Here is a 16,490-nt window from a genome sequence, read left to right as displayed (position 1 = left end):
ATGGAGCACTCACAGGCAGGAAGCACCTATCAGGTAGGGAGCACTCACTGACCAGGAGCACCCACGGGCAGGGAGCACCCTTCAGGGAGGGAGCAGCCATCAGGTAGGGAACACTCACTGGCAGGGAGCACCCACAGGCAGGCAACACCCACTAGATAGGGAGCACCCATCAGGTAGGGAGCATAACCAGGCAGGGAGCATCCAACAGTTAGGAGCATCTACAGGCAGGGAGCATCTGAAATGGTGCCTGTTACCATCTTCCCCTTACTCCCAGGTGATCGGCTGTGTGATGGCCACAATCACCAGCTAGCATTCAATAGACAGCTCCTGGGAGCCAGTGAGCCCGGCGCCCACTCTGCAGAGCTGTGCATGAGGGAAGACCTTCCCTGAAGGCAATGGCTATGTCCAGAACCCCTGCCCACTGACCCTTGGTTTGGGCGCCTTTTTAAGCCACAGTCCACAGTCTGTTTCTTTTGTCTCTGGATCTTCCACCTTCCCACTTCACTCACTTCCAGGCTGAGGACCTGTCTCTCCAAGTCCCCCTACAGCTCCTGGACAAGGGAAGCTTTCCACATGTATTTGGGGCTAGACTGTCTGTCCTCAGATTTGGTGACAATCACGGCAGCCATCTCCCAGCACATGAACAGAGTGTGAGCTGATGTCTGCAGACCGGGTGCCTCTGCGTGGGTCTGTCCAGAGGGTGGGCTGGGACTGGTGGGGCCTCACTCCACTCGGGCCTTGTTGGAAATGATGCCCAGCCCCGGTCCAGACCCACTGCATCTGGGATCATCTTCACAAGACCCCAGGCGGCTGGTCCAGCACACAGATGACCTCTCATGCATGGCTCAGAAGTAATAACTGATGACACCTCTAACAGTCAGATGATTTCACGGGAGAAAGAGATCGCCAGCTTTTCTGAGTCAGAAGATGGGGCAGCCCTGGTCATCTGTAGTGGCACTCCTGCCCCTCCACCCCCACCACACAACTAGGGTGCTGGTTCTTGGGTCATCGCAGCAGCCTCGGGAGTGGTCACCCACTGTCACCTCTCCTGCTCCCTGCCTGCCCCTCCCAACCCCTGGGCCTGGAGCCCCTGCCTCAGCCCTGGTGTCTCCCCGAGGACCACCCCCAGCTGCTCCTCCTTGCCCTCTGCCCCCGCCCTCACCCTGTTCTCTGCCTGGACTGTCCTTGCTCAGGGCCAGGAGGCTCTGTCCTCTCCACCGTGAGATGCAGAATCCACTGCCACCTTCTTAGGCAGGCCCTGCTGGGCCTCTGTCTTTAAAACAGCACCGGCATCACCAGCACTGTGTTTTAGAGACTAATTATCCCCAAGTCACCCTACATGGTCTCCCGCGTGGCCCTTACAGGGCAGAATGTGGTGCAGGCTGACTCGCTGTGTCTCCGTGAGCGCCACAGTGTCCTCACCGCCAGGACCCCACTGCCCGGGTGCTACCTAAACAGCCTAGGCTCTACCAGTAATTCAGTAACAGGCTGTTGAATGACAAGGGGTTGCCACCAAGCGCCCTCCTCTCTCTGGGGCTCAGTTTCTCCACTTGTAAGAGGAGCAGCCTTGGCCACAGCACTGTGCAGACCGCCCATTTCCAGGAATGAACGTGTGCTCTCTGTGGGGGTGGCTCTGTGCCTTCTCCCCTGGGCCGCTCCCTACAACATCAGGAGGGAAGCCCGAAGGGAGCCCTGCAGGCCAGGCCTGGCAGGAGCGGAGCAGAGAAGCAGAGCCCGCAGGAGGGGAGAGAAGGCATCACGGCCGTCCACAGAGGATAGTGCTCCTCAGACTGAGGCCTGGCCCACGGCAAGAAATCTGTGACATCATGACTTAGTGACAGGACAGGGCAGGCAGGACATGGAGGGAGCAGATGAAGGCAGAGGAAGTGGTGGGTGGCTGGGCCAAGGGGTGGGGGCCACCAAAAAGGGCCCTCAGGGCATGGGGTAACTGATGTGGAGGCTTCACAAACCCAGGAACTATTTCTACGTTCACTGCACTCTGGTGTGGTTTCATTCGTTGTTTAATTTTCTTTAAATTGCCACTAATGATCCAGGTCCTGGCTCTCCGCAGCCACCAACAGCCCACCTCCAGGCAGTGTAAACCCTGGGGTTCAGCAGGAATGCCCCAGGGGCTGCAGGCCAGGAGAGGAGGCACTCATGGGAAGCCATGGAGACTGTGAGGGACAGTTGCTGGCTGGCAGCTGTTCCCAGGGTACCGCTCCTTAAGGGACACGCCCTGGGGATTGTCTGGCGTGTCACAACTGCCTGCTCATTTGCCACTGAAGGGTGAGGGCCACAGTTGGGCTTGGAGCCCACCAGCCTCACGACAGAGTTGCCCCTTCGGAACCTCTAAAACCTCATGTCACGTCGGAGCCCTGAGCCAGAAATCCCTGCACTCAGGGCATGGCAGTTCTGCCTGCTGCATGTCCGGCCCTTCTTGGAGGGCCTCGATGGTGTGAAAGCTGCTGGGGAGGCGGCAGGTCCCCTGTCACCCGACGCTTCATCTCGAACACAGCCAAGGGCTCCTGGGTCCAGGCTCCAAAGCACAACGATCTAGGATGCGGGGTGTGCATCTGTGCACAAGGGACCCAAGGGTGTGTAGTGCCCCCTCATATCATTTAAAATATGGCTTAGAGCCTGGGCAACAAAGTGAGGACCCATCTCTATAGAAAATTAATACATGCACCAAAAAAAGCTGGTGCAGTGGCTCACACCTGTAATCCCAGCACTTTGGTAGGCGAAGGTGGGAGGATTGCTTGAAGCCAGGAGTTCAAGACCAGCCTGGGGAACATGGTGAGAGCCCATGTCTACAAAAAATTTAAAAATTAGCCAGGCGTTGTGGCATGTGCCTGTAGTCCCAGCTACTTGGGAGGCGAGGCAGGAGGATAGCTTGAGCCCAGGAGTTCAAGGCTGTAGTGAGCCATGATCAAACACTGCACTCCAGCCTGGGCAACAGGGTGAGATCCTGTCTCTATAAATTAATTAATTTAATTTAATAAAAATAAAATATGGCTTGGATATCCCTCTGGAATCTTCATAAGTAGTTCACAGTTTGACAGCAAGTCCATCATGCAACGTGCAAAAAGAAAGGGTCTTCTCTTTGGAAACAGGAATAGCTGTTTCCCTCCCACGTCTTCTGCAGAGTGAGGCCCACAGCATTCATGTGAGCGGTGGCCCGTCGGCCGTTGAGGCCAGGATCACGTTGACTGCAGGTGTCACGTGTGGCTTTCACCCTGTGAGAGGGTGCAGCACAGGAGCATCTGCCATTTTGTTTTCCATGGAATTTAAAGATTAGGTTATCTCCATCTGCCCAGCAGCAATACAAGTCACCTCCACTGATGTGAGAGTAACTGGTCCACCAGGCCTCTGCACACAGAACCCCGTGGCTTGGGTTTGCTGGTGGTTTCTGTTGGGGGGTGACGGGCACCTGGGCTGAGCACTGGACCCGTGACTGTGAGGCAGTGAACTCATGTCCTTCCCACAGCAACCCTGGGAGGTTGCATTCCTGGGCCCTCATTCTGGAAAAGGAGAAGTTACCCAGGACGGGTGAAGGCGGAGCCCGGATTCTGTCTCCATTAAACCTTGAAGAGGTCTGTCTCCTGGTCAACAAGACAGGACAAGCACAACCCATTCAAAACCCCCCAAACCCCACATGAAACCACGCAGGACCTGCAGGGCAGTGTCACCCTCTGGCCCAGTGCCAACACTGCGGATGCCGGTGGATTCAGGCAGATTCCGCCTGTCCACGGCATTGATAAGCGTGACCAAGAGGCAGGCAGCGACCCTGGGAGGGGTGGGGGTTCAAGCCCCGGCGACGAAGTGCCTGCTGCGAAACACCTGTGCTTGGCGACCCTTCCAGGAAGCTGCTGTGATCAGAGACATCCTGACTCTTTCCAAAGCCACCCAGAAGAGCCCTAGACTGGGAACAAGCTCCCAGGAGAAATGACTGGCCACAATGAGCACATGAGGCTCTAAAAGACCAGGACCCTACATGGAAGATGAGTCTCATGACAAACCTGTCCAGGAGACGCTGGAGGCGTCACTCTTCCCTGCCTGACTTACCCTCCAGCCTGGTCCTCTCTCAGGTCCCAAAATGCCCAATGCCAGCCACAGGTTATAGCCCAGCATCCAACAGATCACCAGTTCCCAACACATCTGCCAAACCCATCCCGGCTCAGAGCAGCCATGTCTATGCAGTCAAACCAGCCCTTCCATGAACCCCAATCCACAGAGGTAAGTGTGGGTGTCCACAGTGTCAACAGGACACCTCCTTCCACTCCTGGTTTCCACCTACAGGTGAGTCTACTTGCCCCACCCCTGACCCAGGGTAGCCCAAGCCAAGCTGCTCCCAAGTGTAGCTCTCCAAAGGTTTCCTGTGCATTTAGAATAAAACTCAGTCCTCCATTTAGAATGAAACTCACACTCCTCCCTTTAGAATAAAACTCACACTCCTCCATTTGGAATAAAACTCATACTCCTCCATTTAGAATAAAACTCATACTCCTCCATTTAGAATAAAACTCACACTCCTCCATTTGGAATAAAACTCCCACGCCTCCCTGAGGCCTGGACACTGGAGCTGAGCCTGCTCCTCCCAGCCTCCTGCCTGCCCAGCACCTCAGAGCTCAGGGTGCTCCACCCACAGCCACGCCTAGCCCCTTCCTGCCCCCTGCCCTCTGCACTTGCTGTTTTCTGGCCTAGAACATTCTTCCCCCAGGCCTTCAGGACAGTCGCTTCCTCTGGCCATCTAGAAGCCACATCCTGAAGACACCTCCTCGCCCTCCATGAAGACAGCCCTATTCCCTGCTGCCATCTTCTAACAGGCTGTCCTCTTCCACTTTCTTCCTACACTGATTCGAAGTTACTAATTTATCTACTGGTTTCTTATCGGTCTTTCCCAGGAGAACACAAACTCCTCAAGAGCAGGACCGTGTTGTTTTTCTTGTTTCCAGCACAGCCCCCAGTGCCTGGTTCACAGTAGGCGCCCAGTAAGAATCTGCCAGAGGGACGGATGGAGGGATGAGGGGTCCCTCCTCGGATTCCCGCCTGGTGCAGTCCAGGTGTCGCTGTGGGAAGCACGCCACTCTGGACTTGGCTTACACAATCATGGGCTCCTCAGATATCTGCTGGCGCCCAATACATGCAGGGCCCTGGGTGACAGAAGCCAAGAAAGAGGATGGGTTCTGTTTTTAAACACAGGCCCCATGGAGTAACATGCCAGGGCCCATGGGCACTGGTGGGCAAAGCGTTCCTTTCGCCCCAACCTGCAGCCTCATGGCACATCCTTCAGGTCCCAGGACCCCTGAGGCCTGGCTCTTACCTCCAGCGGGACCACCTGCATGAGGATGGCGAAGTTGGTGAGGTGAGTGCAGCGGCAGATGGAGTAGGTGAGGTTTCCTCCCGTGAGCACACAGCCCTGGTTCGACCAGACCCCTTCTCTGGAGCTGAGGACACAGGAGAAAGGATCAGAGGTGGCAGCACTGCACCTTTGGCAGGGGACTGAGAGTGGCACTCCCACACCACACAGGCCCGTGAACTCATGGCGGTGCTCTGTTGGTGTGAATACTGGCAATTATTTTCTTCTCTGTATTTCTGTATATTTTGGTTTTTGTTTGTTTTGAGACAGGGTCTCATTCTGTTTCCCAGGCTGGAGTGCAGTGGTACAATCATAGCTCACTGCAGCCTTAACCTCCTGGGCCCTTGCAATCCTCTGGCCCTTGCAAGCCTCCTGAGTAGCTGGGACTACAGGTGCATGCCACCGTGCACGGTTAATATTTTTATTTTTGCAGAGATATAGTCTTGCTATGTTGTTCTGGCTGGTCTCGAACTCCTGGGCTAAACAATCTTCCTGCCTCAGCCTCCCAAAGTGCTAGGATTACAGGCGTTAGCCACTGCACCCTGTCTTCTATATTTTCAAATTCAAAAAAAAAAAAAAAAAAAAAACAGATTTAAATTGTTCTTCCCTGAAGTTGCAACCTCACGCTATTGGTAAAGACAAATCCTTGCTTCAGCCAAAGGCAAGAGCCCTTGGGGAAAGCATTTCTAAAGGTGAACAAGTTAAAAGGCTCTAGTTTGTATTTGCTTTGTATTGACTTTCAACTGTGGTGTCAGCATGGACGTGGCAGATGAGACTGTGGCTGTCGGGCCGTGTGACCGGTAAGATCCAATCTCGTACCTCTCCGGCCAGTGTCCACTGGACAGAGCACGTGCCTGCAGCCTTGGGTAACAGTAACTGCGCATTAGCCCTGAGTGACACAGAGCCTAAGGAAGGGACTGGGATTCCTTCAGACATGGCCCAGGGGTGGCTCAGAGCTTGAGGATGGAGACTCAGAGACAGCAGCTCAGTGGCGATTTTCATGATTAATGACCTGCTCTCCTAGGGGAGGGAGAAGGCATTTAGCAGACACCAGAGGACAAAGTGAGAGTCACTCAGACCTACCAGTTGAGAGGAGCAAAACCCTATTAACAACTTCAGAATTGATGGGACTTAAAGACTGGGCCATGCCCTCCTCCTCTACCTCCCCACCCCTCTTGATCTAATTTTCCCAGAACCTTGGAGGGAGTCACCAAACACTAGCTTTTGTGTTATCCATTGAGCCTTTGTCTGTCTATTGGCTGATGAATACCATACTTCAATTTGAGGGTGGCCTGAACATTAACAGGCATTGAAATAGGTGAACATGGTCATGGGTATGAGCTGTCCCTTCTGCTTACACAAAGGGTAAGCTACACAACATGAAAGTCACATTGTTCAGATGGAGCTGCAAAGGTGTGATGATGACCTAGTTAGCCAGAGGACTGGAGCCTTAAATGGCATCAATGAAGATCTACTTCGAAGGGAGTCAGTGAAAGCAAAGAGGCAGGCTTGCAGCTTGTAAATAAATAAATCTGCTACAAAAGCCAGACAAAGCAGCATCAAATAACATGAAAAATACGTACGGCCCTGTGACCCAGGAAGTCTGCATCTAAGAAAAATGTTCAGTCATGCATAAATAAAATACAGCATACATAAATATAGTAAAAGACATGTGTGTCCATACGGACAAAACGCAGAAACAGAATGGGAGGAATGATAGAAGAAACACTGAATTAAACACCACCACATATTTTCTATGATTAAAAATATAAATTATATATAAATTATTGAAAAAACACATAAAACCCTCCCACAGTGGTTACTGCTGGGGAAAGGGGTGGCAATCAGCATAAGAGGTAAAGGTCAAAGGGAACACATGCTTTTCTATAATGTTTTACTTTTTAAAAAGTATATATATTGATATATTACTTGTATAATTTCTTAAAGTATCAGTCTAGAAAAAAGCAGCCCAGAATTCTAAGCCCAGTGGAAATCTTTCAAGAATAAAAGAGAGGGCCGGGCGCGGTGGCTCACGCCTGTAATCCCAGCACTTTGGGAGGCCGAGGCGGGTGGATCACGAGGTCAAGAGATCGAGACCATCCTGGTCAACACGGTGAAACCCCGTCTCTACTAAAAATACAAAAAATTAGCTGGGCATGGTGGCGCGTGCCTGTAATCCCAGCTACTCAGGGGGCTGAGGCAGGAGAATTGCCTGAACCCAGGAGGCGGAGGTTGCGGTGACCCGAGATCGCGCCATTGCACTCCAGCCTGGGTAACAAGGGCGAAACTCCGTCTCAAAAAAAAAAAAAAAAAAGAATAAAAGAGAATACTTTCTCAAATGGTAACTGAATCTATTCCCAGTGAACCAGCACTACAAGAAGAGTTAAAGAATATGATACTAGACAAAAATCTACACAAAGAAAGAAAAGAGCTAGAAATGGAATAAGTGAAGGTAAATAAGCAATTATTACTGTCTTATTTTTAATTGCTCTAGAAGATAACTCATTCTCTGGAGGAAAAACACTAGCAATGCATTGTATTTACGGCGTCTGCAAAGGCGGAATGCTCTGCGGCAACAGCACGCAGAATGGGCAGGAAGACGTGTGAAGCTATTAGCATAGTGTCTTAGAATGCATTTGGAATGACAGCATAGTATTTGAAGGCAGGCATGAATTATATACATCGTAAACTTAGGTCAACCACTACCAAAAAAGTTAAAAGGATATATAAATTAGAAGTCGTTTACAGTAGAGATAAAATAGCATCATAAAAGATACCCAACAATCCAAATGAAGTCAGAAAAATATAACATTTTAAAAAGATAGAAAAGTTAGAAGACATCTAGCAAAATGGTAGATTTTAATCCATCTATACCAATGATCACGCTAAATATAAACTGTCTAAATATGTCAATTAAAAACAGAAATTTTAGGACTGGATTACAGAAAAGACAAGACCCAGCTATATGCAGTCTAAAAGAAACTCACTTTAAATATAACTATATAAATAAGATGAAAGTTAAATTATGGGAAAAGATACAGCATTCAAACACTAATCAACAAAGCTAGAGTAGTTGTATCTAAATTAGACTAATTAGACTTCAAAGTAACACATATTTCCCAAGGCAAAGAAGAACATTATGTAATGACAAAAGAGCTAATTTTCCAAGACATAACAATCCTAAACATACATGCACCTAATAACAGAGCTTCAAAATTCATCAAAGAAAAATTTATAAAACTAAAAGGAGACATAGATAAATCCACCACTAAAATTGGAGAATTCACACTCCTTTCTCTTTAATTGATAGCAAAGTTAACAGAAAAGTAGTAAGAATACAGAAGACCTAATCATAACTATCAATCAACTTCGTGTAACTGACATTTATAGCATACTCCACCAAGAAGACACTTTTTTCAAGTGCACATGGGACTTTCATTAAAAACTGAACATATACAGGATCACATAAAAACTTCTGACAAATTTTAAAGAACTGAAATTATAGAAAAAAAATTTTCTGAGTATAAAAAAATTATTTGCAAATCAATGGCAGAAAGCTCTCTGGAAAATTCCCAAGTGTTTGGAACTAAACCACACACTTTAAAATAATACATAGGTTAAAGAGGAAATCACAAAGGAAATTAGAAAATACTTTAAATTTAATCAAAATTAAAACAACATACCAAAATGTGTGATGCAGCTAAATCAGTGCTTACAAAAAATTACAGCATTAAATGTTTATATTAGAAAATAGTGAAGCTTCATAGCAATAACCTAAACTTATACTTTAAGAACTTTTAAAATGAAGAGCAAATTAAACTCAAAGAAGCCAAAGGAAGTAAATTAAATACAAAGAGGATAAGTCACTGCAATTGACAATAAACACAAAAGAGAAAAATCAATGAAGCCAAAAGTTGTATCTCTGGAAAAATATCAATAAAATTAATAAACCTATTGTAAGAGCGACTCAGGAAAAAGAAGACACAGATTACAGATAGAAAAAGTGAAATGGGAACATCACCACTGACCCTTCAGACATGAAAAAGGCTAATAAGGGAATACCACAAAAAACTTTGTACCTATAAATTAGACAACTTTGATGAAATTGATAAATTTTTCAGAAAAAACATAAACTGCTAAAACTTATTTAAAAAGAGGCAGACAACCCACATAGTCCTGCATCCATAAAAGAAATGGAAAGTGAGGTTGAAAACCTGCCAACATTGAAAACGAAGGCTCAGGTGACTCCATGGTGAATTCTACTAAAATGGAAAAAAAATATCAATTCTATACAAACTATTCCAAAGTGCATCCCAAAATGTAGCTTTTTATGAAGGTATCATTACCTCATATGCAAATGATGACATTACGAAAAATAAGAGAACTGCAGACCAATATCCTGCATGCACAGACACAAAAATTCTCAACAACTGTAGCCAATTAGATTCAGCAATATACAAAAAGATAATACATCATGACCAACTGAGCTCTACCCCAGGAAAGCAAAGCTGGTAAAACTTCCAGCTTTAATCATAATGATCCCACTCTGAAAACAACCCAAATGTTTCTCTACTAGGGAGAATACCACTCAGCAGTGAAGTGTAAAAATGAGCTGTGGATACATGCAACAATGCCGTGTCATTGTGCTCAACACATTATGCAAAATTTAAAAAGCTAGACTCCAGAAGGCTGTCTATGCCATGATTCCATTTATGCACACTCTTGCAGAAGCAAAACTATATAGGGACAGATGACAAATCGGTGCTTGCAGGAACCAGATGTCAGGGGAGGGATGACTACAAACAGACACGAGGGTATCTTCAAGGGTGAGGGACGGTGCTAATCCTGATTATGGTGGTTGCATAACTGTATTCATTTGTCAAAACTCACAGAACTGTACAATCATCTAAAAGTGTGGATTTTTCTGAATATCGATTATATAAGAAGAAGTAGTAACTGAACAATAAACAGGAAGGGTACAGATACTATATGCATGATGGTGGCTGCCTCTGGGAACTGAAGAAAAAGAACAGAAGGTGGAGGTTCCTTAATACCGTCTGTAATGTTTTACTTGTTTCATTCTTAAAAATATAAAAATGTGGGCTGGGCATGGTGGCTCACACCTGTAATCCCAGCACTTTGGGAGGCTGAGGCAGGCAGATCACGCAGTCAGGAGATCAAGACCATCCTGGCTAACATGGTGAAACCCCGTCTCTACTAAAAATACAAAAAAATAACCAGGCATGGTGGTAGGTGCCTGTAGTCCCAGCTACTTGGGAGGCTGAGGCAGGAGAATCGCTTGAACACAGGTGGCAGAGGTTGTAGTGAGCTGAGATCGCACCATTCCACTCCAGCCTGGGCCACAGGCAACATGCTAATAACTGTAAATTTTGGGCAATGGGTACCTGCATTTGTTATATTATTCTCCATACTTTTCTCTGTTTTCAAATTTCCTTCAAAAATAAAAACCAACATGCCAATTTAGTTTTTACCAAACCCCAGTTCCCATTTTCTTGTCATAACTTTTTTCTCCAAACAGTGCCCCCAAATTGGGATACTTATTTCTAGGAGCACGTGCTTCCAATTTTTCATAAGTTACAAATGAAGGAAAAAGAGCTGCAACGTGCTGAGCCTGAGCAGGACAAAATCACTGAAATTACAGAGCATCCCTCCATGCTGCAGAGGCATGACGACAACGGTCACAACCAGAGGGAGGCCTCCTGGGGGACAAAAAAGTCAGCAATGTTTGCTGGAGGTGACAGGAGCTAGGCTGTGTTTTCCTCACTGTTCACAGAACAGAGATATAGGGGGATTATGCCGACCCACCGCTGTACCCCAGCTCAGTGTCTTGCAATCTCCTGGCCTCAGGGTGCAGGGAGCGGAGAAGCTTTCTCTGCCGGGGGCCACACCAGCAAACATGGCACAGCCTGTGTGGACGCTGGACTGGAGCAACAGGAGGAAGGAGCTGGGAAATGATCCAGGCATGGGAAGATGCCCAGGTGCTGGGGAGCCCTGTCAATATGAAGAGTGACAGGCCACTAGGCAGGGTATGAACTGGAGGTCCCAGATGTGTTCAGCTGCCTGTGCAGTATTTTAAACATTGGGAAAGTTCATACAAAAATCCAGCCACAGCAGGCACAGTGGCTCACACCTGTAGTCCCAGCACTTTGGGAGGCTGAGACAAAGGATTGCTTGAGCCCAGGAGTTTGAGACTACAGTAAGCTAAGATCACACCACTGTACTCCAGCCTTGGTAACAGAGGAAGACCCTGTCTCAAAAAAACAAAAACAAAAACAAAAACAAAATTCAGCCATGAAAACTCATGACCTGGTGACACAGGACCTGCAACCTGCATGCCATGTGGAACAAGCCCTGGGGGCGTAGGTGAGCAGTGGCTGAGGGTTCAGGAGCCCCGCCCCTCCCTCCAGTCCCTGGCCCTGCTAAGAGCTGCGTTTTTAACACCGCTCTGACTGTGGGAGCCACTCACTGTGGGCTCATGTCTGGGGCAGAATCGTGATCAGAGTGATGGTGGGAGATCCCCGGACATGGGGCTGGCGAGCCGTGGAGACGAGCTGAGGCGGGGGCTAGGAGGCAGGAGGAGACTGCCTGTGACAGGTGTGACAGGCAGACATGGGCGATACCGAGGGCTTGGATACCTCGCGTCCACCCAGTCTCCCCCGTGCAGAGGGTACCTGAAGTCCAGGAAGGCGCAGTACACGAAGACTTGGTTGCTGCTGTTGGTGGCCTCACTGTGCTGCTTATGCGTCTGAAATGAAAGAAAACAAACACGACACATGACACTGCTGAAGAGGCCCCTGGTTTTCAGCACTAGCTTGAGAGCCAGACCCTCACAGCTGGGTGACCTCAGGCAGGGACAGGCACGGCCACCGATTTCTGTCTCCATACATTGTGGACATAGTCCCATGTCACCCAGCCCATGTCATGCTGCTCTCTCATCTGCTCTCCCTAACCCAAGGGCCCTGGCAGGTGCCGGGCCCTTCCTCTGTACATGCCTCCCCCAGGACGCTCCTCCCCCTACAACACTCTTCCCCATAGGCTGCTCCTCCCCATAGGATGCTCCTCCCCCTAAGACCACTCCTCCCCATAGGATGCCCTTCCCCATAGGACACTCCTCCCCATAGGCTGCTCCTCCCCATAAGTGCTCCTCCCCACAGGCCACTCCTCCCCACAGGCCACTCCTCCCCACAGGCCTCTCCTCCCCACAGGACGCTCCTCCCCACAGGACGCTCCTCCCCATAGGATGCTCCCCCCATAGGCTGCTCCTCCCCATAGGACGCTCCTCCCCCTAGGCCACTCCTCCCCATAGGCCGCTCCTCCCCATAGGCGCTCCTCCCCATAGGTGCTCCTCCCCATAGGATGCTCCCTCCCCACTCCCTGCCATGCGTCTGCACTAAGGAGCTCTTCAGAGAGACCTTCCCTTCCCAACCTGTCCTAAACAGCACCAGCCCCTGCCTGCCCTAGCTCTATTCCACTCCCTGATTTTTTCATAGTATTGATCACCATATGGCATGTTACATATTCACTGTCCACTGTGTGTGTGTGTTTGCTACCTTCCCCTCTGCAATGTCCACTACAGAAAGGACAGAGACTCTGTCTCATTCACAGCTGCATCCCCAGGACCTAGAGGGCATCTGGCATACAGCAGGTGCTTACTAAATATCTGTTCAACCAATGTACAAAAGAATAATTCAACAGGTCCCTGAGACCACCTTGTTTCGGGAACTGGTGTTCTCTCCTCCTGGGCTGCCTCTGGGGGTGTCCTCGGAGGACTCTGCAGCTATGACTCTGCCCTAAATGAAAGGCACAGATGCCTTCAGGAGCCATGGTTGGAGGCTCAGGAGGCCAGCGACTTCATCAGGACCCAGGGCTGCTCAGAGGCGGCATGGCTCCAGGATAAATGGTGCCTGATGGATTCCCAGTCAGTTCAAGCCAAGCATCTCTTATGTGCCCAATGCCTGCTCCATTCTGTGACCCATTCCTGAGCCATCATTGCTCCAGTAAGACCCTTCCCCCATTTCAGGGTGAAGAGCTCTCAGGAAGCCACTGTCTTATGCAGGACACAGCAGCAAGGGTGCCCCCCCTCTGATCGCCATCTTGGCCTCTACCAAAGCCCCTCCTTTCCCAGGAAGCAGCAGCGCTGGTGCTCCTGACAGGTACCTCGGATCCCACGGCAGAACCAAAGGGCTCACAGGGCTCTCATCACAGCATCTGTCTGACAGCTCCTCTGCCCTCAACCCAATTATCCTAGCGCTGTCCATGACTAACGTTTTGGCAAAATGGAATGTTTACTCCTTTTGCTTTGTCCTTCCGTATCTTAGGGTTATTTTAATGCATCACAGAGTCTCTTAAAACTGCCTGGAAAAGACATTTTCTCCTCTGTCTTCTCAAAGCCACAGCCTGCAATGAACTCTTGCACAGACACAGAGGGCCCTGGGTGCTGCAGCCACCTGGACCACAGAGGGGCATCGGCAGAGAAATGGCAGCACAAACACCACATGATACAAAAGACGAACAAAAACGTGGTGGCCACAGCCAGGGTCTCAGGGGCGTCATGAGGCTTCCTTTGCCCCAGACTACCCCCAAACCAAACCCTCCAGCAGATAGCATTGTATGTAATTTTTTAACAAGAGGTATATTTATGTGTTATTTGAGTAATTTAAAATAAATTTTTAAAATAAGCCGGTGACCTGAGGAAGCCAGCAACCAGACCCACACACATCAACATGAGGCAGGGGTTTCTCATGAGTGAGACGACATTTCTCCCATCACCTCCTCACCCAGCGCCACCCCCGCCTCTGTGCTGGGTGTGGAAGCACAGCCCCCAGGGAGCAGAGCAGAGGTTGCAGTGGCCTCTGGAAGTCCCGACACTGACTTCAGAGCTAAATCACTCTTTCAAGGCAAAGCAGAAAACAGCCACCACCGCAAAAAGCCAAGCATGTGTGTGGTCGGAGTGTGGGGAGGCAGCAGCTTTCTCTCGGATCTGGAGCCAAGATCACACTCCAACATGGGGAAACTCCCTCCCCTCTATCTTCAGAGATTCTATCGCAGCCTCTGCTCCTGGGATGAGAAAAGCAATTGACACCTCATGTGTGTGGAGTTCACCGCTGACCCAGGAACAAAAGCTCTCAGCAAGTCTCCAGTAAAGGGGCCTCCAGGGCTCCCAGGGGCTTGATGTGGAGTGTGTGTGTTTTTGATACAGGGGTGTGGTGCTGCCACAATGTGAGTCATCTGTATAATGGCCACAACTCACGAAGAAATGTGGGAGGTGCCTGCAGCCCACCAGCCTCCTCAAGGCCTGGGTGAGGAGCAGAAGGCAGTTCAGTTCGTCACCAGGTGGCTGGGGAATGGTAATGAGGGGATCCCTTTCTGTGGAGTCTTCATCATGAGTGTTGGGGGACAGCTGCATTCACCTGAGTGTCCTCCTGAGACCTCAAGCCAGGGGCTGCTGAGCTCTGCTGGACAACAGTGAAGGCCTCCTCACAGGGCTGGCTCCCCTGCAAGTAACCTAATTCCCCACTAGACACACTTCACTGGGGTGCGTCTAATGGAGAGTGCTCTGGAGCCTCAGGAATATCTCCCACAGGACCTGAGACTCCCTCCAACAGCCACCATGATCTTTCCAGTGGGGGAGAAGCAAGCGGGATTAATCAACTGCTTGTTTACTGCCTACTGTTCATGAGCAAGGTACACCAAAGTGTCTCCTTCCAGGAAACGCATACAGAGAGAAGAGGAAAATTTAATACTCATGATAGCCTGGTAGTATCCCGTGTTTAGAAATGCGCTGGCTTTTACATAAGTATTGCTATGGTTTGACTGTGTCCCCCAAAGGCTCTTGTGTTAGAACCTTAATTCCCAATGCAGCAGTGTTGGGAGGTGGGGCCTTTAAGTGGCAAAAGGGTCATGAGGGCTGAGCCATTACTCTCACTGTTACAGAGTAAAGTAGTTCTTGCAAGAGTGAATTTGTTCTCATGCGATTAGATGGATGCAAAAAGTAAGCCTGGCTCACTCCTGCAGTCTGTTTCACTCATGCTGGCTTCCCTTTCCCTTTTCCACCAAGAGATGAAGCAGCACAAGGTGCTTCCCAGACACGGTTGCCTGAACTTGGACTTCACAGTCTCCAGAACATAAACTTCTTTCCTTTATAAATTACCCAGTCTCAGGTTATGACAACAGAAAATGGGTCAGGAGTATAGTTTTACCCGTAAATAAGTTGGGGAGCTACTTGTCCATCACTGTCCCAAGCAAAAGAGAGATGGCACCATGGTCCCTGAATTTGATGGTAAGTAAAGCAACTTAAGGAGCCAAATCTCAGTGGAAAGTCTGGGGCAGCCCTCTGTGCCACCCTCTTCTCCAGCCCATCTCACAACTAATCAGGGCTCAGGGCTTTGAATGCTTGAAATGTCCTGCCTTTAGGGAAATCAAGAATAACAGATGTAATGGGAGAGATACGACAAGAAAAAACCTTGAACCAACCTCTATCTCTTGGTGCTTTCTGATGTTTCTTGCTTTTAGAGAGTCACAGGACAGCCCAGCATGGTCAAGGCAGCCACAGCCTGATAGAGACTAAGGCAGGACTTTCAGAGCCCAGTTCTAGCACAGTTCTGGGAGGTGGGCAAGACCCTGATCAAGGCATTTCAGGACAGGCTGATGAGCTGGGCCATCCCAGTGCTGACAGGGAAAGGTTAGGCCAGGAGACACCCTGGGACAGATGGTTCAGTGGAGCAGGGACTCATGATGGGGATTTACTGCTCTGCTTTCACCCTGCTAGTGCCATCTGCACATGGGCCTGTCTGGTTAAGTCACTCTCCCCAGTGCTGGCTCCTGGGCAGAGGTCAGCAGTGCCTTGGGGCACCAAGGACACCCACAGATGCTGCACTCAGACTCGCAGGACATCCCATTCAGCCCAGGCTGCTTCAGAAACCACAGGCACCCTTCTTCCAACAGGTGATCAAGCTCTCTGAGGCCAACAGCAGAGGCCCTGGAACATGGCGCCCCTGACTCTCCCCTCTCCAGCCCTCCCAGGCCCACGAGCCAACAGGGGCCTCTTTGGCCTTAAGGCAGCTTGAAGGGGTCTGTCCTTTCAATGGAACAAGTCCTGACCACAGAATGCAGA

General features: G+C 49.5%; 1 protein-coding gene across 5 annotated transcripts in view; it reads right to left on the bottom strand.

Moving 5' to 3' along the window:
* Positions 1–16,490, bottom strand: part of ADGRD1 (adhesion G protein-coupled receptor D1) — a 171,753-nt gene that overhangs the window by 49,308 nt on the left and 105,955 nt on the right. For all 5 annotated transcript variants that reach the window (XM_032244483.1, XM_032244487.1, XM_032244485.1 and 2 more), the window contains 2 exons: positions 12,049–12,122; positions 5,321–5,444 (listed from right to left, as the gene is read on the bottom strand). In XM_032244483.1, the coding sequence (XP_032100374.1) occupies positions 5,321–5,444; positions 12,049–12,122 (198 nt within the window). The remainder of the gene's footprint in view (positions 1–5,320; positions 5,445–12,048; positions 12,123–16,490) is intronic.

Source organism: Sapajus apella, unplaced genomic scaffold (genome assembly GCF_009761245.1).
Source record: "Sapajus apella isolate SASKATOON/1434 unplaced genomic scaffold, GSC_monkey_1.0 scaffold2, whole genome shotgun sequence".
Lineage (NCBI taxonomy): Eukaryota > Metazoa > Chordata > Mammalia > Primates > Cebidae > Sapajus > Sapajus apella.
Note: the sequence above shows the minus strand (reverse complement) of the source record. Positions and strands in the feature narration are given on the sequence as shown.